The 19844-nt window shown below is 40.4% G+C and overlaps 1 protein-coding gene across 10 annotated transcripts in view; it reads right to left on the reverse strand.

Annotated features, from left to right (window-relative positions):
- Nucleotides 1-19844, reverse strand: part of ABCC9 (ATP binding cassette subfamily C member 9) — a 149437-nt gene that overhangs the window by 15668 nt on the left and 113925 nt on the right. For 9 of the 10 annotated variants that reach the window (XM_067695875.1, XM_067695883.1, XM_067695874.1 and 6 more), the window contains 4 exons: nucleotides 13383-13485; nucleotides 2500-2601; nucleotides 1797-1917; nucleotides 400-530 (listed from right to left, as the gene is read on the reverse strand). In XM_067695875.1, the coding sequence (XP_067551976.1) occupies nucleotides 400-530; nucleotides 1797-1917; nucleotides 2500-2601; nucleotides 13383-13485 (457 nt within the window). The remainder of the gene's footprint in view (nucleotides 1-399; nucleotides 531-1796; nucleotides 1918-2499; nucleotides 2602-13382; nucleotides 13486-19844) is intronic. The other variant, XM_067695881.1, reaches the window with a different exon arrangement.

A 19844-nucleotide genomic window follows, 5' to 3' on the forward strand; every position in this document is an offset into this window, starting at 1 on the left:
AATGAGTCCATTTTTCTGCACACTTGCTCTTTTTACAATAACTAAAATAAATCATTTTGGGACTAGAGCTAGTACAAACACAAAGGTTCTCAAGGGGATATCTGGAATGGTCATGAGCCAAAAGCTAGAAATTTTGAAAAACATGCCTATTGTTCACATTCTTGATCTTCATGGGAGACGAAGGAATGGCAATACAACTTAGACAATGTGTATTTTATCTGGATCCACTCTCTCCCTTTTCTCTTTTGTGCAAATGGTCTGACCTATAAAGTGTAGGGAATATAATGGGAGCCCAGTGAGGCTGTGGTTGGCTGGGATGTCTAAAGAGCTCAGGTGGTAATGGAGTGGTTCCATCTGAGGGTTTGTATGAAATAAATCAAATGGCAGTGAATTCCATACCTTTTGCCCAGGTTTGATGTAAGCCTTGACGTGTTTAAGAACAGGCTTCAGATTATTTTCATATCTGACACACAGATCATGAATCTTGATCTCCCCTTCCTGAGGCCAGTGTTCTGGAACTTGAGAAGGATCTGGGGGGTGGAGATGGGGTAAGGGAAGAGAGAAAGAGACAGAGACAGAGACAGAGACAGAGACAGAGAGGTAGAAAGAAACACACACATACTTATATACATTTATACATACACACATAATTTTTTTCTAAATTGAAAGTAGTACTGAACCAAGTTCTGAGTTTTTTAAATTAAAATTTCATTTAGAGTAAAAGCCTCTTGATTAAGAACTTTAAAAATAGCTTTTGTGTGTCTGTTTTGGAGCATTAATGGGCATCATATATCCCAGCATTCCATCACTCAATTCTATTCATAGTGGTTCATCTGTGAATGGATTCATTTGTTCACTCAGTTGGTCATCAAATATTTGAATGCTTCAAATGTGAAAGGTGTTGTGCAGGATGCTGGGAATATGGAGATGGAAGACATGCCTCAAGGTGCTCATTGTGCCCGGGGGACGCATGCAAGTGAGTTAGACCCTACAGGACTGCATGGAGAGTCACGTGATGGAGGCCAATCCGAGGTGTTCTGGGAGCAGAGATGGTGGTAACCCAAGAGTTCCAGGAGGGTTTCAAGTGGAGACGGTGCCTGAGATGAATCTTAAAGGATAAGAGGTAGGGAAAGTTGTTTCAAATATATAGAGGGAGAAGAACAAAGATATAAAGAAAGCATAGCATGTTGGTATGGCCCAAGTAAAAGGTGTATAGGTGGGATGATGAGAAATGAGAGTAGGTGGGTGGGTAAGGGTTGACTAACAAAGGGTCTAGCAGACTGAGCTAAGTTACCTGGAGTTTGTCCTTGAAGACCTCGAGAGCTATTGAAGGATTTAGGCAAAAGAATGCATTTGAAGCATGAGATTTACATTTAAGGAAGATTAGTCTGTCCTCAGTATTGAATTTTCTGCCAGTTTTATTCTAGCAAGGCTAAGAATCTCAGTTAGAATTTAAAATCCAAGTTTCTTGCCATCTAAGTTAATACGGTCTGGAGAAAGAGAATAGAATAGTTCATAATTTAGGTTGGTAATTAATAAAGTCCATATATATCATTCTCTTTAAGTACTACTAAATAATGTCAATTTGGACTCTCGTTGTATCCAAGACTTTTCAGGCCTAAATAATCACATCTTTTTCAGGTTCAGGTGTACCTTTATCAAGCAAAGTCAAGATGAGAGGGGATTCTCTGGCCATTGAAGTGGAAAACAAAAGCAAAAATGACAGTGTGCCTGACACACAACTAATCTTTTTTTAAAAATAACTAAGTGAAATAAAATGATATTCAGAACAATACCGATGGTGCCTTCATAGTTCTCAGACTCCATAGTTAAGAAACTGTTCACTTTCTTCACTGCCCCCATCTGGACCTCCACATCGGCCAAGTTCCTCACAACCCAATTCAAATAATTGGTTATCTGTGTCAGGTGACAAAAACAATGAACACATATAAAATGAAGTCATAATTTTTGTAAGCACTGGATATTAGGGGATAGGATGACTTGGACAGTTCATATAGGTACAATTCATAAATGCTGCAGGATATCAGAGACCAGAGAGGATGTCATGGGATAAAGTTGGCAAATAAAGTGTCTGCTCTTCTTCAAGGGTCCTCAAATGTCACTGTTCTGTGAACTGTCCTGACTTCCCTGCACAGTGGATAGTTGTATCTCTGTTTCCATTTACCTCATTTATAGTCATATTCAAGTCAGTGTCCTTAAATGTGTGGTGAGCAACCCAGGACAAGAATTCCAAACAGCCTTGGGAGAACTCTGACCAGAGGGTTTGAGGACTTTCTAAAAATTGGCTCGCAATATCAGAAATGAATCCATGCCATTCTAAAATGCTGGGTTTGGGCCCAAATCTACTATTATTTGCAGGCTGTCATCTTGTTATGAATTTCTAACACCTCTCTAACATCCACGAATAAGAGTTGATAATAACCACATACAGAAAGTACCTCCAGCACTGCGCAAAAAGAGATTTTCATCCATACGTACCGTAAGTGCATACAGAAGACCTAAGCCCACCAATCCAGAATTGGAAGACCCACTAATGGATGCAATTGATGCAGTGAGAACAATGCAAGCTCCCAGATAATCCTAAAAAGGAGTGAGAAAAAAATATTAAAAGATTTTCCCCAAGTTCTTAAACCAAAGATCTCAATCAACCCAGGTGATCACTACACTAAGAGAATAAACGCTACTCCTTGTGTATCCTGTTACGTTTCGGAAGAATGTTACAGAAGGTATAACAACTCACACTATTAGGATGGGAAGGGAAACGATGCAAGGCTCTGATTATATTCATGCAGATATGCTTTCAGAGACGTTAAACACCTGGTCAGAAATTAAGCTGCAATTTCTGGCACGACCAGGATCAGACACAGGGTTTTCTTTCTTTCTTTCTTTTTCTTATCTACTGCATTGTGTTGCCAGACAAGCAATTATTTTTGAACTTAACTTTCTACCTTAAATTTCATGTGTGCTTATACCAGGGTTGAGATTAGCTCTCTTGTATGCTAAGTCAAGGCCTTTGCAGAAGTTTGCCTCTAGTTAGCTTATTGGGATTTGTATCTGAACTACTGTCGACTATCTGGTCTCAGAGTCTGGGATATTAAATCTATAGATTTCATGGAAATAGGAATAAGTGTAATTTTTCTTCCTAAATTAGAAACATGGCATGTCTTAGAGTATCTGAATTGCCTATGACCCAATGATAAACTCTTCTGAGAAATTTAAAAAGTTCATTAAGGCCAGCCTTAAACTCAAAGGAGAGCTAAGGGACATCTGTCCATTTTCTAACACACTCTTTCTTCCCCATTTCCCAGCATTCTTAGGCACTATTACGTCTTATCTTCTGAAAAAGAAATCTTTAAAACTTGTCATGCTGATGTGTCACACATGCCAGAAGCAGAGAGAAGTTCAGGCAGGAACACTTTCTAGAATTATCTCAAGTCTCATCTCACTGGTGATGACCATCTCTAGAAAGATAACCTCTGCTACCTCAAAAAAATAACTAGTAACTAGGTGATAAGACCATAATGACAGTAATAGAGTGTTTAACATGCTGAAGTCAGGAATGCAGTTTCTCAGGGCTTCTCAACCCTGAGAAGCCACTGGTCAACCCTTCTCAACCACTGGCGCAGTGGTTGAGAATCCACCTGCCAAGGCAGGGGACATGGGTTTGAGCCCTGGTCCGGGAAGATCTCATATGCTGCTGAGCAACTAAGCCCATGCGCCACAGCTGCTGAGCCTGCACTCTAGAGCCCATGAGCCACAACTACTGAGCCCGTGAGCCACAACTACTGAGCTCGTGTGCCACAGCTACTGAACTCCACGTGCCTAGAGCCCGTGCTCTGCAACGGGAGAAGCCACCGCATTGAGAAGCCCGCGCACCGCAACGAAGAGTAGACCCACTCGACGCAAGAGAGCCAGTGTGCAGCAACTAAGACCCAATGCAGCCAAAAATAAATAAATAAAACAAAACTATAAAACTTCATATATATATGCATATAAGAATGCAGTTTCTCAAATCAGCTAGCATGTGCACATCCTTGCCTCTTTTTAAATAGCACCAAAGATCAAATTGTTGGGGAGCAATCAATGATCCCAGCCTTGGAATCAGAGATCTGGGTTCAAATGATGCTTTTGTCAATTACCAGCTAGTAAGCTTAGATGAGTCATTTAAACCCCTTTGAGACTCAGTTTCTTCTTCGGAAAATAGAAATGATACCTAATTTACAGGGATTTTGAAAGGAATAGAAAAGATTAAATATCAGTTAGATTTACCCCCCTCCATGTAACAGGATGTCTTTTTCTCCCCCTGGATGATTTTCAAAGGTTTGAAGCAAGCTTAAAAGTTTGCGTGCATCATAAACATCAAAGGTTAAAACAGGCACTAAAATTTAATTCTGTAATGACTCCCATTATCTTTACAAAAAATAAAGAAAGAAATCATGAGAGTTAATCCCTTGAGGGAGTAAATTCCACAGAGGTAGTAAATACTCCTTTGATCGCTTCTTCCGAGGTATCCATTTGTTAACAACTTGTCACATCCCAATCAGACACTTCTTCCTTTTCCCCCTTTATTTGAAGCAACAACTACATGAATGCAGAATCTAACCAGCCTGGGCTGCTCTTTTATATTTTATGAATGCCAACGTGTTCCCAAAATACTTGCAAAATATTTACAGCAATATGAATTTTTCCTTCCCACTCTCTTGTGAAAGGTAATACTTTTTTTAATGTTATGTTATAAATTTGTTATTTCCATATTATCTTTTCTAAAAAGACTCATAAAGCGCTTGTGTGATAAGTTTCAGAAAGTAACCAGGAGATATTTCCAGCGAGATGCTCCCAGCTTGCTATAAAGAAATATGCCAGTCGGCGTCTGAGAAATTTCTGTGGGCAACATACACTTTAAGGGTTTGAAGCAGGGTATGTTTTTACTAATTTCTGTTCTCCGCTTCCTCTCAGCTGACCTCATTGGAAAGAAGAGCCTCATTCATTCATCCATCTATCCATTCATTCATTCATATATTCTTTTAAAAGAATATATAACTTCCCTGTTTAGAACTATCAATGCCTTCCTATTGCACTTATAATAAATTCAGACTCTGATGAATTACAAAGCCTTATATGATGTAAAGTCTGGAGTCTAGACCCTGCCTCCTCTGACCTTATTTGAAATTCCTTTCCTGCTCCTTCACCCTGCTGCAACTATGTTGGTCTTCCTGTCCTTGGTGAGATAAGCTGGGACCTGGGACCTAGGACCTTTACTGCAGTGCTTGCACCTGAACCAATGAATCCCCTAAGCTAGAGAGTACAAAGAAACTACAAGGGACTAAAAATAACTGCACGCATGCGCAGCTCGGGTGATTATAATAAGATACAAAAAGGCCACAAACCAACTGCCATGTCTGAGGTGCCGGGAGCAAAAGCAGGATACTGCGCATGACCCCTGCGCACAGCACCACCAAGTGGGTGGGCAGACCACGTAAGCCACGCCTTCTCCCCAGCCCACTGATCCTCCCTCACCCTCATCCCATTTAAGGAATCGGCTTGTCACTTCCTCGGGAAGTGAGCAAGCGCACCTGTTACTTATTTTCACTCCCTTGTGCTGTAGCACGAGTCCCAGTAAAACCTTGCCTAAATTTCTCCTCTGGCTTCTTATCAATTTCTTTTCTTTTTTTTTTTTTTTTTGTGGTACGCGGGCCTCTCACTGTTGTGGCCTCTCCCGTTGCGGAGCACAGGCTCCGGACGCGCAGGCTCAGCGGCCATGGCTTACGGGCCCATCCTCTCGGCGGCATGTGGGATCTTCCCGGACCGGGGCACGAACCCGCGTCCCCTGCGTTGGCAGGCGGACTCTCAACCACTGCGCCACCAGGGAAGCCCTCAATTTCTATTAATTAAAGATTCCAAGGACCTGGGTCAGTAACATTGGAAACATACTTTGTTTCTGCCACTGACTCTGCCTGAAATGTTTCCCAGAGGTCTCAGACACCAGGCTACTGCTCGTCATTTAGGAGTCAATTCTTAAATACACCTCTTTGGAGAGACCTTCCCTTCCTGATCCCACCCCCAGCCCTGGAGCTGTTCTCTAGCGCATTGTCTTGCTTTGTTTTCCTCCTCACACTTCGTGCTATCTGAAATGATCTTATTTGCTTATTTGTTCTCATGTTCATAGTCCATTTACTCTCACTAGAATCTAAGTCCGTGAAAAAAGTCTGTCTAAATTTTCCAGCAACAGGAATACAGTAATGCTAAGTACCCTGTAAAGGCCCAATGATTCCTTATGGAATTCATGACTGGATACATTGACCCCCTTCATAAAACATTCACTGAGTTCTTCTATGAGCCAAGTATCTTCTAAATCCAGGCTTCTGACGTTTTTTTCTAAAGGACTCTTATGAGCCACTTATGTCTCCACCAATCCCTTTTCCAGACTTAAGAGTTGAACATGTACAAATATTACAAGGATGCATATTTGACAAGGTGGGAAGCCCAGCACAAAGTTTTATGATTTTTTTATCCCCCGCTTAGAACTGTGATATGACTATCTTAGAAAGCTGTGCTACGTGTGTTAGGAGTTCTTTGCCTTTCTAAAGTGAAAAGCACTCTTAAGTCAAGAACTTCATCATTCAGTTCCCAATAATTATTAATTGTTTTGCTATTTCAATTGTACAGGAAAAACTTATAAAATGCTGTGTTCTGTGTTACAAAGAGCAATCTGAATAGGGCTGGAATAGAACAACGCTGCAACTGACATACTGAAACAAGAGATTAATCAGAGTCTCAATAAATGGAAATTAGACGTAGGCCTAATATAAATATTATAAAGGAAATGGAAAACATTACCCACTCAATCTCTCTTCCTCCCACCTCATTCCCTGTTCATTTATTATGGATCTTTATATTCTATATTGGGCCCTGGATTCCACCATTGTATAGAACTCAATGTTAGACTGAATCAGATAATACTTTAAACTATTTTCTATTGAATTGAAATGGTAATTCTGATAATAGGTGGGTTAGCCTCATCCTGGCAATGAAACCAGCAAAAGAAGTGAAAACAAATGAAGAGAGAAAAGGGAGGGAAGAGATCGATAAGTTAAAGCCAGTATATATTTTCTGTGTCTCTCTCATTGAGCTAATGTTTTCAAAACTACTTGTAAGGTTTTCAGTATGATCATCAGACATTATTTTAATTCTTAGTCCAGTAGATAAAATATGCCAACATTTATATGTAAAGATAATGTAAAGAGATATTTTTGACACCTCAGCAAACAGGCATAGCTTTTTTTTTTTTAATTCATAGGAGCTTTTATTCATAAGAGGTCAATAAGTATTCCACATACCCTCTACTCTCTCTTCTGGTGTGTAACCTTAAATAGCCACTTGTGTAACATGTATTTAATGATACAAATCTCATAGGGCTTTAACAGCATAGGGCTAAGAGAAGGCTCTGTGGGAGGAAGAGCTTTGTGCAACATAAACGTGCCAGGCAGCCTCCCCAAACCCTATTCCTATCCCTGGAATGTACATGACCTAACGATTGTTACACCTTGTTCTGCTACATTTATATTATATTGACAGACTTTTGGGGCCACTTTTCCTCTCTGTAAATAAGATACAATATGAAAAAGCTAGAAGTTATAAAAGTCACCTGCTTTATTCCTCTCTCTCTTTTTTTTTTAGTTAATAATAAAATAATAACTAACATTTATTGGTCATTTGACACATGGCAGGCAGTGTGCCAACAGCTTTCCCTGCCTTGTCTCACTTTTTTTTCTTATTTTTTCTTTTGTTTTGTAACATCTTTATTAGAGTACAATTGCTTTACAATGGTGTGCGAGTTTCTGCTGTATAACAAAGTGAATCAGCTATACATATATCTCCATATCTCCTCCCTCTTGCATCTTCCTCCCACCCTCCCTATCCCATCCCCCTAGGTGGTCACAAAGCTCCGAGCTGATCTCCCTGTGCCATGAGGCTGCTTCCCACTGCTATCTATTTTACATTTGGTAGTGTATATATGTCCAAGGCATAACTTTTTGAAGTACCTTTAGAGCAAGTTTTTCAGGAGATGAACCCACTTCCCAATTCCACAGTCTAGTAAGTTCAAATAGATACAAGAGCTTAAAAGCCAAAATGTCTGCAGTTTAGCATCTAAAACAGTTATTTATCATAAAAATATTCTTCATCATTTTCTTTTTTAAAAAAGTGCTATTTGTGCTGTCTTCTAGTTATATCAATGTGATACTTTTCAGCTCACTTCAGGATTACTACTCCTGCTCAATAACGTTTTTTTTTAAAGTAACTGGAGACTTTTTGGAAGCATTTGATCAGAATTTTACCTCAATCTGCAGAAGAGAGGAAGCGCCTTTGCGCATAACGTTTATCAAGAAATCTCATAGCAAAACCACTAAATTCCAATCACTTCCTTTCAAATACAAGAGTAACAGACGTGAGAAACTGATAGAGCTTACCTTAGCTTCCAGTTTTCCACTTCCTTTACCATTAAACAACAAGTTTAATGAATTATAAAGTGACTCTACCTTTCCACACCTTCTTTCCTTTCCATCGCAAACATGTGAATAACAAAATGGCTTAAAGGCAGTAAGTTAAGAAAGGAGAAGCAGATAGTCTGAATAACTCACACACAGGAGAGGAAACACTTAGGGATTACTAGAAGCACAAATTCGTCCGCTAAGGCTTTCTATATCCTACCCAACCAATTCAATGAAAAACGCCTTCAGTCAAAACGATACAATGGAATGAGAGATTCTACTTAGGAAACAGAAGCTACTACATACGTGAATGACCACTCTCAGAGAGGGCCCAACAGAAGGACATTTTTATAAGTATAGTGATAAATTGTAACTTCCATTGACTTTGTGAGTTCAACACTCCCCTCCAGAAGGGAAGCCTTTGATTCCTATGTCAAAAGAGAAGCCTCTTATCAGATTTCTAGTGATTCAATAATTTCTCTATCTATATGTGGGATTAGAGTAAAAACTGTTAATTTTCCATACGACACCCTTGTAAATAGTTATCAACAACACTACCTTTCTCCTTCACATAGCCCTCAGAAGTCCACGTCTATGGTTCCACTGAGTGCCTGGGTCTTCACATTACAAGATCAACGCACACCTGTCTATAATGGAGTTATGAACATACAGAAAAGCTCTGTGCTGTTTCACAAAATAGACTCTCATGCAAGCTCACCCTGAAGACTATTTTCACTTTAGCCTGTTGATTCTAAAGACTTTTTTTTGGCTTCTTGATGTGATTTTTCTTTTATCCTTTCACCATACACAGCAAGACAAAGCCTTGGAAAGACACCCTTTAGATAGAGTTACACAATTTTCGCAAATGGAAACACCGATGCCAAAGAACTGGAATTGTTTAGTTCAGAGGGATGAAGAGAAAACCCTGTGCTGAACAAAAGAACGTAAGCAGCATTCAAAGCTTAGGCTGTCGTGACACACTGCACATGACTGTGGCCCACTTCACTTGGCGCCCAGAGGAGAAACACTGCCCTCCACTGCCAAAGTAACCTGGGTGGCCACAGTCTGGCTACTTTCTACCAGCCAAACTATTTTATTCTTTTAGATTCTTGTCCTTTTTAATTGGAGTGTGTTGTGAACTTTATTTTTTTCCCAATTCAGAATAACTATGAAATGAACATGGTGGGCAGGGCTACATCTTCCATAGGGAACACTGTTCAGCCAGAGAAAGGGAATAACTTGTAATTGTCTTAACACTTACCTAACATGACCGGGAAAAGAAAGAAGAGCCGTATGTAAATATATACACATATATACGTATATATGTACATATATATATTTTAATAGATAATAAGAAAAAAATGGATGGCGCTCAGGGATTTTCCTGAATTTAAAAATGGTGCTTTAACTGTAGTTTCCCTTCCTTCTCCTGGAGACTGTCCACAGAATTCAGTGGCATTGTTCTGGAAAGCTAAAATTGAGAATGAAGAGAAAGGGAAGAGAAAAACAGCCACAGAAAACTACGATAAGTTTTCTCCTCTTTCTCTCCACTTGGGTCATGAGTCCATGAATTAGAGTTGGTGAAATCCCCAGATCTGCATCAGGAACTCTGCTGGCGTCTTCTGAGTTATGCCCAATGCTGCCCCCCTCCTGGTACGGTTTAACTGTGCTTCTGCTATGGGAGCTCCAAGAATAGTTGCTACAGCAGATATTTTTGTTAATTTGCTGAGTAAGATATCAGAGAATAGGGAATGGAGGGGGCTGTGTTGATACTGTAGATAAGGTCCATGCAGACAGAGTCATTGGGCCAAATAGAAATTTTCATTACTTATTTTTTGTAAATGACTTACGAGGCAGAGTATGTCCAGCTGTGGGGTTTGGAGAACATTTCACACCCCAGTCTCCAAGGTCCTGTTTCTCAATGTTCATATCTCTCTTATTTTTGACACAAGATCCATTTCTTTCAAATGGAAATTGTATCTCCAGTGATGCAGACACATCCACAGAAGCACAGTAGTAATGAGGTCATTTACATGTATATGATTGGGTGAAAGGTTATTTCCTTATTGGAGTTTACTCATTTTTAAAATTCTTTATTCATCATTTTTTTTTTTTTTTTTAATTTATTTATTTATTTTTGGCTGTGTTGGGTCTTCGTGTCTGTGCTAGGGCTTTCTCTAGTTGCGGCAAGTGGGGGCCACTCTTCATCACGGTGCGCGGGCCTCTCACTATCATGGCCTCTCTTGTTGCGGAGCACAGGCTTCAGATGCGCTGGCTCAGTAGTTGTGGCTCACAGGCCTAGTTGCTCCGCGGCATGTGGGATCTTCCCAGACCAGGGCTTGAACCCGTGTCCCCTGCATTGGCAGGCAGATTCTCAACCACTGTGCCACCAGGGAAGCCCTATTCATCATTTTTATTCATTTTATTTTACTTTATTCATTCAACACCCCTACTGTGGCATTTATATTCAAATTTATATTCAAATAAATTTATATTCAAATAAATATTCTAATATTCTAAATATTCTGATTCTAATAAAAACTTTCGGTATACCCAAAGAACAGAAAGAGAATAAATCTGTTTTAAGCTGGATCTCTGGGATTGTCTAGAAGCATGTGTGTGTGTGTGTGTGTGTTGTGTGTACACCCACATAAACTTACCGATACATAAATTCAATAGATGCAAGAGACAAACCATCCACAAAGGACTTTGGACCTTGACTTGTATCAGCAGATACGCCTGGAATGTTGCAGTAAATCAGCAAGTTTCTTACCAAATTTTATATTTACTAATCAGAAATAGAAGCAAAGGATCCTTTAATGTTTTTGTGTTGGTTTTTAAGGGAGAGATCTGGTAAGGCTAGACAGCAAATCATGGAAAGAGTATAATACACAGAAAACAAAGAAAAGACACAAAGACAAATGTGTTATAAGGTAACAGAATGAACGGCAGACCCCACCCTTCCTTTTTCACATATCAGTATTTTTTTTAGACTTCTGCAGGTAGAACTAGAATTCTTTTATATTCAAGTAGGTCCAGCTGCCTTTAATGGGGGGGCGTGTTTAAGTAGCGGAGTGTGAGTCAAGCTAAACTAACCCGTTCTGAATCTGGCTGCTGTTCCTCTCTGAATTTTTCCTGACCTTCCCTTTCTTGGCAGTCTGAAGGCTCTAATATCTTGTCTTCTGGCTATGAGAGCAGAACATATGGTTTGCTTGAAGATTCTTGTTAAACATTTGTCCATTAACCTGACAGTAGGAAGTGTTAAAGAGTAGAAGCAGGAGTCAGGTCAGACACTCACCTCAAGTCCAAAGCAAACACACTTGCCCCTAAAAAACATACTTGATCTTCAACTTCAGGAAAATCAAATACAAAGGTAACTACTGATATTTTCTCCCTGTGATTTTAGGACATTCTTTGATGAAGCTATTTCATCATTAGTTCTGTTATCAGATATGATTTCTTTTCCTTGGAGAAAACAGATTTAAACAAACAAACAGAAGCTTAAAGCAAGGAATTAGGGTCTGGGTAAGATCTAGGAATAATATTTTGGTTCTAAGTCCTAAACACTTCAGCTGTCTTTATGCTAGTTACAGATTATTCAGGAGAATCTGCCCTGCCCCCTCCCAATCCCCACAGCAACCCATAAGAAATTTCCTACCTAAAATTTGTGAAATATAATTGTGTTATGTTGCTGGATAATTTCTACACAATAACTAATATAGTAGTAGAGAATCTCTGTAAACCATGAGAAATCATGGCAACTACAGCTCACAGGGGGATCCAAGATTCCCTACCAATCTGTATCCATCCGTCAACAACTCAGATTTTAATTTGGCCTCCTTCATTTCGACTTTATCAAATTCCCATTACCATCTGCCCTCTCTGGTCCATTGAGTTTTGAAAGAAAGCGTGCATATGGTAGTAGAGGTGATTAATCAGCAGAAGTGAGGTTCTTACAACCTCATGAGTAAACCTCCTTTTCCTTTTCACAAACTGATAGATAATTATTTTTTTAAAAAAGATGACGGTCAACTCATCATTACTAAAGTAAATCATACTGCAGATTATGCAGACCAGTCTGCAAACAACATCCTCTTCCCTGTGGGACTTGGGTCTCACCTGTCTCCTACTTCATTCATACCCCAACTGGTTGGCTTATTAACCACTTACCAGGGCAGGTACTGTTTCAATTCATTTTTTCATCCAACCATCCAACCATTCAAAAGACATTTGTTGAGTGCACTTGCCAATCAGTGAGCTAGGGGATTTATATTATTATTTTTAATCCTAACACCCCCATGAGGTAACATTCTTACGCCTATCTTACAAACGACAAACTGGGACTCGGATAAATTCATTAACTTGCTAGACCAAGTCTGTACGTGTCAAAGCTTGTGCCCATTCTTCTACTTTATAGAGGGCAGAAGAAGGCAACAGATGATTAATCACAATATTTTACATTTTGGGCTAACATGATCTTCCACGGGCTTAAAAGAGAGAAAGTCGCCACCTCTTCCAGGTCGGTCCAGCTCAGTGGAGTAAATGAGTACATCTGTTCCCTTGTCAGATGTGCTCTTTTGAAAAAAAAACTGAAGTTATACAAATATTTGCTATTCCATTAACTTATATAATCTAGCGACTAATGAACACAAAATGAATTTTTGCATTTGGGGCTATTTGTCTTGCCATTAGCTAAAAACATTATGACAAACTTCACCCGTAACATAAACAATCCTGAGCTATTTTAAAGTTCAGAAAATGCAAAGCGAGTGCTGAATCTCAGTGGAAGCCTAATTTTTACAACTGTCTTCCTCTTTGCATCAGGCCTCTTTTCTGTGTGGTTTCCATTTCAAAATCATGCAATGAACATACCGTTCTGACCTCTAGCCATCTGTTGGCAGCTGAGAGGAATAAGTAGGCAATGTTGTTCGTGTCTGTAAGTTCCAGCATTCGCTGCTTGAATCTGGTTTCATGCCTGCAGAAAACAAAAATATTATGATGTTAGCTACACAACAGGAGAAATAATAAAAAACAGTCACACTTCCTACTACACTATTTACTCAACACGGTGACAAACTGATGGGATGGAATGACTAGTAAATGGACTCCTACTTGCAAATAAAGGCCAGCTGCTACTGCTCTCCTGCACCCTTACTGAGAGATGGTGTGGTGCAGTGTTTCCTTCCTTTCTCAACCCCTGCTATGGAAAGGAATCTTTCCAGTGACAAAGTCCTATTAAAGATTGTTTCATAAATTTCCACATAATGATGGCAGCCATGAAAACAAGGCATGGTCTATGTCGCAAGTTCCCTACAAAAACCAGAAGAAGTTGTACAGATATGCAACATACTCCACCTACTTTTTATTGCATGTGTTTTACTTTTCCACATGGCATGGTTGGAGTTGGGTGGAAGGTACTAGAAGAGACTCAGGGAAGACAGGAAAATATGCAATTGTAACAGGCAAATATATACTTTAAATTTTTTCTTTTTGCTCAGTGTTTCTGGGACTCAAAGAAGGAAAATGAAGTGGCAAGAAGTGGAGGATGGGGGTCCTGGCAAATGACAGATGTCCTTGTGAAGCAAGATATCATATAATCTCAAAGTTTCAAACTATTTGTAAGAATGGTCATTACATGAAAGAAACTCTTGGCGTGTGGTGCTTACAAGGGTCTATGACACATACAGTTTAGATACTGATTCTTGGCCAAATTAAGTTCATTCTAGGGAATTAACATAATCAGACCAAATTCTGTGTAACCTGTGTTATAAAGGAAACTTCTAATAAAAACCTCATCCATTCGAACGCGTGAGCTACTTCTCCAAGAAACTCATGTTACGTGGTGATAAATCTTTTCTACGTCGCAAAAATAGCCTCTTTTTATTTTTCAATCATTTTCCCTCAGTAACAGAAACAATGGAAAGCTGGATCAGATAACCAAAATAACTAGTTTGAAGGCTGGAGGAAATGCCAAAGGTTTGTTCAATTTTCTGTGTTCATGGCTTATCTTACACAGACCTCCTTCTATGTATTATGTTTGCAAGAAGCAGCCAAATTTCATCTGACAGCCCGGTGGTAATTCCTATTTGATAAGAGACTGCTCCAAGTCCCCCCAGATCTTCAAATCAATTTTCACAAGTTTATAATAAGCAATCGCTATGTCAAAAATGAAGAAGTCCAGGGTGGGGTGTTCACTTGGCCCGTGAAGCCATCCATACAGGCCAATATAAAGCAGATACTTGATGCTTATCCAATCAATCTGATCATTCCAATATGCCAAACCAGAAAAATCAGATAATTGAGTCAGACAGCAACATCTGAGCTACACTAATCAAAGGATACAGCCATCAGAGCCAAATCATGACCTCACTTTGAGTTATGTAGCCTTGACCCAAATGCCATGCACAGGAGGACCTGTGCTGAATAGCAATGCACTGGGGCGGGACTGAGTAGACGGAGAAAGAGGACTACCCTGGTGATGACCCTTTTAGAGATGGACAGAGTGAATAATTAAGGTAGGATGACTCATAGGGTTACAGGATTTACGGAGATAGTGGATTTCAGCTGTAAACAGATATAGCCGATTCTATATTTGCATTGTTAGGTGTCACCCACTCATTCAGAAACATTCATCAAGCACGAGCACTAGGTGAGACATTAGAATATATATGTCCGAATAAGACACGACTTCTGCCCTAGAGGAGCCCATTGTTTAGTGAAGGAAGGAAGCACGGTATGAACAAGTAAGGAAGGCACAACACAGAAGCCAATCCTAACGGCCCTATGCGCAAAATGCTACATGAACATAAAGGAAGGCGATGATTTGGACTGATCAGAGGATCAGGATGGTAGGGAACGGGGTGGAGGGTGGGGAAAGATGGATTAAGTAAGTTTCACAAAGGACTAGGAAGATGGTCTGAGTGAGGTTTTAAGAAATGGGCTGAATTTTTCAGGTGAACAAGGGGGGACAAAGCGCTGGAGGTATCAGAAACAACATGAGCAAAGGAACAGAAGTGAGAAAACTCAACATGTTCAGGGGCTGGAGGAGACAAGGCCTTCTCCCTAGAGGGCTGTGATGATGGAGAGATTGGGGGTGGGGGTGGGGGGCGTTTGGACCAAAGCCTGTGGACTCCACTTGAGATGAACATCAAACACTTCACTGTGACAAAGTGCTTTGCCTGGGGCTCTCCTTACTCTTCCTTTAGTTTGGGGATATTGTTGCAGATATACTCTTAAAGAGTTTGTAAATGGAGTTGGCAACAATCTGAAGCAGCAGTGAAAGGGGAGGGGTGGAAATGCAGCGAACATTCTTTCTGTGTGTTTCTATTTGGCAAGAACCCTTCTGTTTTCCTAATGGAAACTTTGACACACTCAGTCTGTATCTTTTCATCCACATCCAGCTCATCTTTTGAACATTCTTAGACCTTTATTCTGTCAGACCACAAAAAAAAAACAGGAAAGGTCACTGAAATCTCAGTCTAATTTAACTGTGATCCTTTGGTGGTAAACTACTTGAGGGAGTTCACGACTGCCTGTGAGTACACCACGAACCCTGAACGCAGGGGAGGAAAGCAGCCTAATCAGTAAATATGAACTTTCCAAAGCGTTGAGGACTCTGGGGACTCTTACTAGCCTGAAAGAAAGGAAGAAATAGATGGAAAAGAATGTATTTGATTCTTAACCACAAGTTACCAAATGTAAAGATTCTAGAATGTTTTTCATGGTAGCAAAACTATCCCCACATTGTAAAACTTCCTTTCGTTTAAAAGTGCTGATATTGGTGGTACGTTATATTTACTTTAAAAATGAACCGTGGAAGATCTAAATCTGGATGAGTCTGATGCATGTACTGCTACATAAAAGTTGGGTTGTCTTTCGTGTCTTCTGATCATCATTCACGTCTTAGATGTCATGTAATAGTTTGTCTTTCTTACAGCTCTCTAGAATCTTCCTGATGTAAAATTAGAAATAGTCAAGCCAAATTCTGCTCATGTGTCTGGTGAAGAAGGTAAGTGAAAAAACTAAACGTTGACTTTTTTTTTTTTGCGGTACGCGGGCCTCTCACCGCTGTGGCCCCTCCCATTGCGGAGCACAGGCTCCGGACGCGCAGGCTCAGCGGCCATGGCTCACGGGTCCAGCCGCTCCGCGGCATGTGGGATCTTCCCAGACCGGGGCACGAACCCCTGTCCCCTGCCTCAGCAGGCGGACTCTCAACCACTGCGCCACCAGGGAAGCCCTAAACGTTGACTTTTGATCAAGTTTCTCTTTTATGCTAAATCATCATTTCCTTCAAAATGCTTTATGTGATTCCAGTCCTCAGCACTCTCGGAAAATGACCTGACCTTGTTCTTCACCAAGAAAATAGAGGCTGTTTTCAGTTGAACCCATCAACTCTTCCACCTACCAGCTTGCCTGAATCCAGTCACTGATTATCCCCCACCTGCCATGTTATCCCATCCATTTTCTCTGTGGTATTTATCTCGGTTAGAAACAAAAGGCCATGTCTTTGGAGTCTTTCTATATCTGCAGCAAGAGTAGCAGCTAGCATGTGTTCAAAACTCAAATAAATTAACTTGAAAGGACTTGTTTGGTGAAAAATGTAATTTTTAATATGGTGTACTTATGAGTACCACTGGGCATTGCTGGCTACTATTAGAATATAAATCTTATCTTAATACCTACATTCCCAGTCAATAAATGGTTTTACAATCTCCAATAAGAGGCACTGCACACTCTGATGGGAAAACACACCACTGTGGAAAGTATAAATGCTTCACAATGAAACCTAGGTAGATTTATGTAGAAATTCTGTGATGCATGTTGTAGATGATGCCTGTATCTTTATATTCTACTTTTTGACTCAGTTATATGTATATATATATACATATGTGTAATACAAATATTTCTTAGGTTAGAAAAATCTCTAATTGAAATCAATACAGATCACCACTAACTGCTGAACAATCATCTACAGGAAGACACTGGAACTCACTGAAAGAGATACCTCATATCCGAAGACAAAGGAGAAGCTGCAATGAGACAGTAGGAGGGGCGCAATCACAATAAAATCAAGTGCCGTAACGGCTGGATGGGTGACTCACAAACTGGAGAACACTTATACCACAGAAGTCCACCCACTGGAGTGAAGGTTCTGAGACCCACATCAGGCCTCCCAACTTGGGGGTCCAGCGGGAAGAAGAATTCCCAGAGAATCAGACTTTGAAGGCTAGCAGGATTTGATTGCAGGACTTTGACAGGACTGGGGGAAACAGCGACTCCAATCTTGGAGGGCACACACAAAGTAGGGTGTACATCAGGACCCAGGGGAAGGAGCAATGATCCCATAGAAGACTGAACCAGACCTACCAGTTAGTGTTGGAGGGTCTCCTGCAGAGGCAGCGGGTGGCTGTGGCTCACCATGCGGACAAGGACAATGGCAGCAGAAGTTCTGGGAAGTACTCCTTGGCATGAGCCCTCCCGGAGTCCGCCATTAGCCCCACCAAAGAGCCTGTAGCCTCCATTGCTGGGTTGCCTCAGGCCAAACAATGAACAGGGGTGGAACTCAGCCCCACCCATCAGCAGACAAACAGATTAAAGTTTTACTGAGCTCTGCCCACCAGAGCAACACCTAGCTCTACGCACCACCAGTCTCTTCCATCAGGAAGCTTGCACAAGCCTCTCAGATAGTCTCATCCACCAGAGGGCAGACAGTAGAAGCAAGAACTACAATCCTGCAGCCTGTGGAATGAAAACCACATTCACAGAAAGATAGACAAAATGAAAAGGCAGAGGACTATGTACCAGATGAAGGAACAAGATAAAAACCCAGAGAAACAACTAAATGAAGTGGAGATAGGCAACCTTCCAGAAAAAGAATTCAGAATAATGATAGTGAAGGTGATCCAGGACCTCGGAAAAGAATGGAGGCAAAGATCGAGAAGATGCAAGAAATGTTTAACAAAGACCTAGAAGAATTAAAGAACAAACACCTAGAAGAATTAAAGAAGAAACAAACAGAGATGAACAATACAATAACTGAAATGAAAAATACACTAGAAGGAATCAATAGCAGAATAACTAAGGCAGAAGAACGGATAAGTGACAGACTGGTGGAATTCACTGCTGTGGAGCAAACAATGAAAAGAAATAAAGACAGCCTAAGAGACCTCTGGGACAACATTAAATGCACCAACATTTGCATTATACAGGTCCCAGAAGGAGAAGAGAGAGAGAAAGGACCCAGGAAAATATCTGAAGAGATTATAATCGAAAACTCCCCTAACATGGGAAAGGAAATAGCCACTCAAGCTCAGGAAGCACAGGGAGTCCCAGGCAGGATAAACCCAAGGAGAAACACGCTGAGACACACAGTAATCAAACTGACAAAAATTAAAGACAAAGAAAAATTATTAAAAGCAACAAAGAAAAAATGACAAATAACATACAAGGGAACTCCCATAAGGTTAACAGCTGATTTTTCTGCAGAAACTCTACAAACCAGAAGGGAGTGGCACAATATATTTAAAGTGATGAAAGGGAAGTACCTACAACCAAGATTATTCTTTCTGGCAAGAATCTCATCCAGATTCAACAGAGAAATCGAAAGCTTTACAGACAAGCAAAAGCTAAGAGAATTCAGCACCACCAAACCAGCTCTACCACAAATACTAAAGGAACTTCTCTAAGTGGGAAACACAAGAGAAGAAAAGGACCTACAAAAACAAACACAAGGGCTTCCCTGGTGGCGCAGTGGTTGAGAGTCCGCCTTCCAATGCAGGGGGCATGGGTTCGTGCCCCGGTCCGGGAAGATCCCACATGCCGCGGAGCGGCTGGGCTCGTGAGCCATGGCTGCTGAGCCTGAGCGTCCGGAGCCTGTGCTCCACAACGGGAGAGGCCACAACAGTGAGAGGCCCGCATACCGCAAAAAAAAAAACAAAAAAAAAAACAAACACAAAACGATTAAGGAAATGGTACTAGGAGCATACATATTGATAATTACCTTAAATGTGAATGGATTAAATGTTCCAACCAAAAGACACAGGCTCACTGAATGGATACAAAAACAAGACCAATCTATATGTTGTCTACAAGAGACCCACTTCAAACCTAGGGACACATACAGACTGAAAGTGAGGGGATGGAAAAAGATATTCCATGCAAATGGAAATCAAAAGAAAGCTGGAATAGCAATAATCATATCAGATAAAATTAACTTTAAAATAAAGAATGTTACAAGAGACAAGAAAGGACACTACATAATGATCAAGGGATCAATCCAAGAAGAAGATATAACAATTGTAAATATATATGCACCTAACAGAGGAGCACCTCAGT

The sequence above is a fragment of the Pseudorca crassidens genome, chromosome 11 (genome assembly GCF_039906515.1).
Source record: "Pseudorca crassidens isolate mPseCra1 chromosome 11, mPseCra1.hap1, whole genome shotgun sequence".
Lineage (NCBI taxonomy): Eukaryota > Metazoa > Chordata > Mammalia > Artiodactyla > Delphinidae > Pseudorca > Pseudorca crassidens.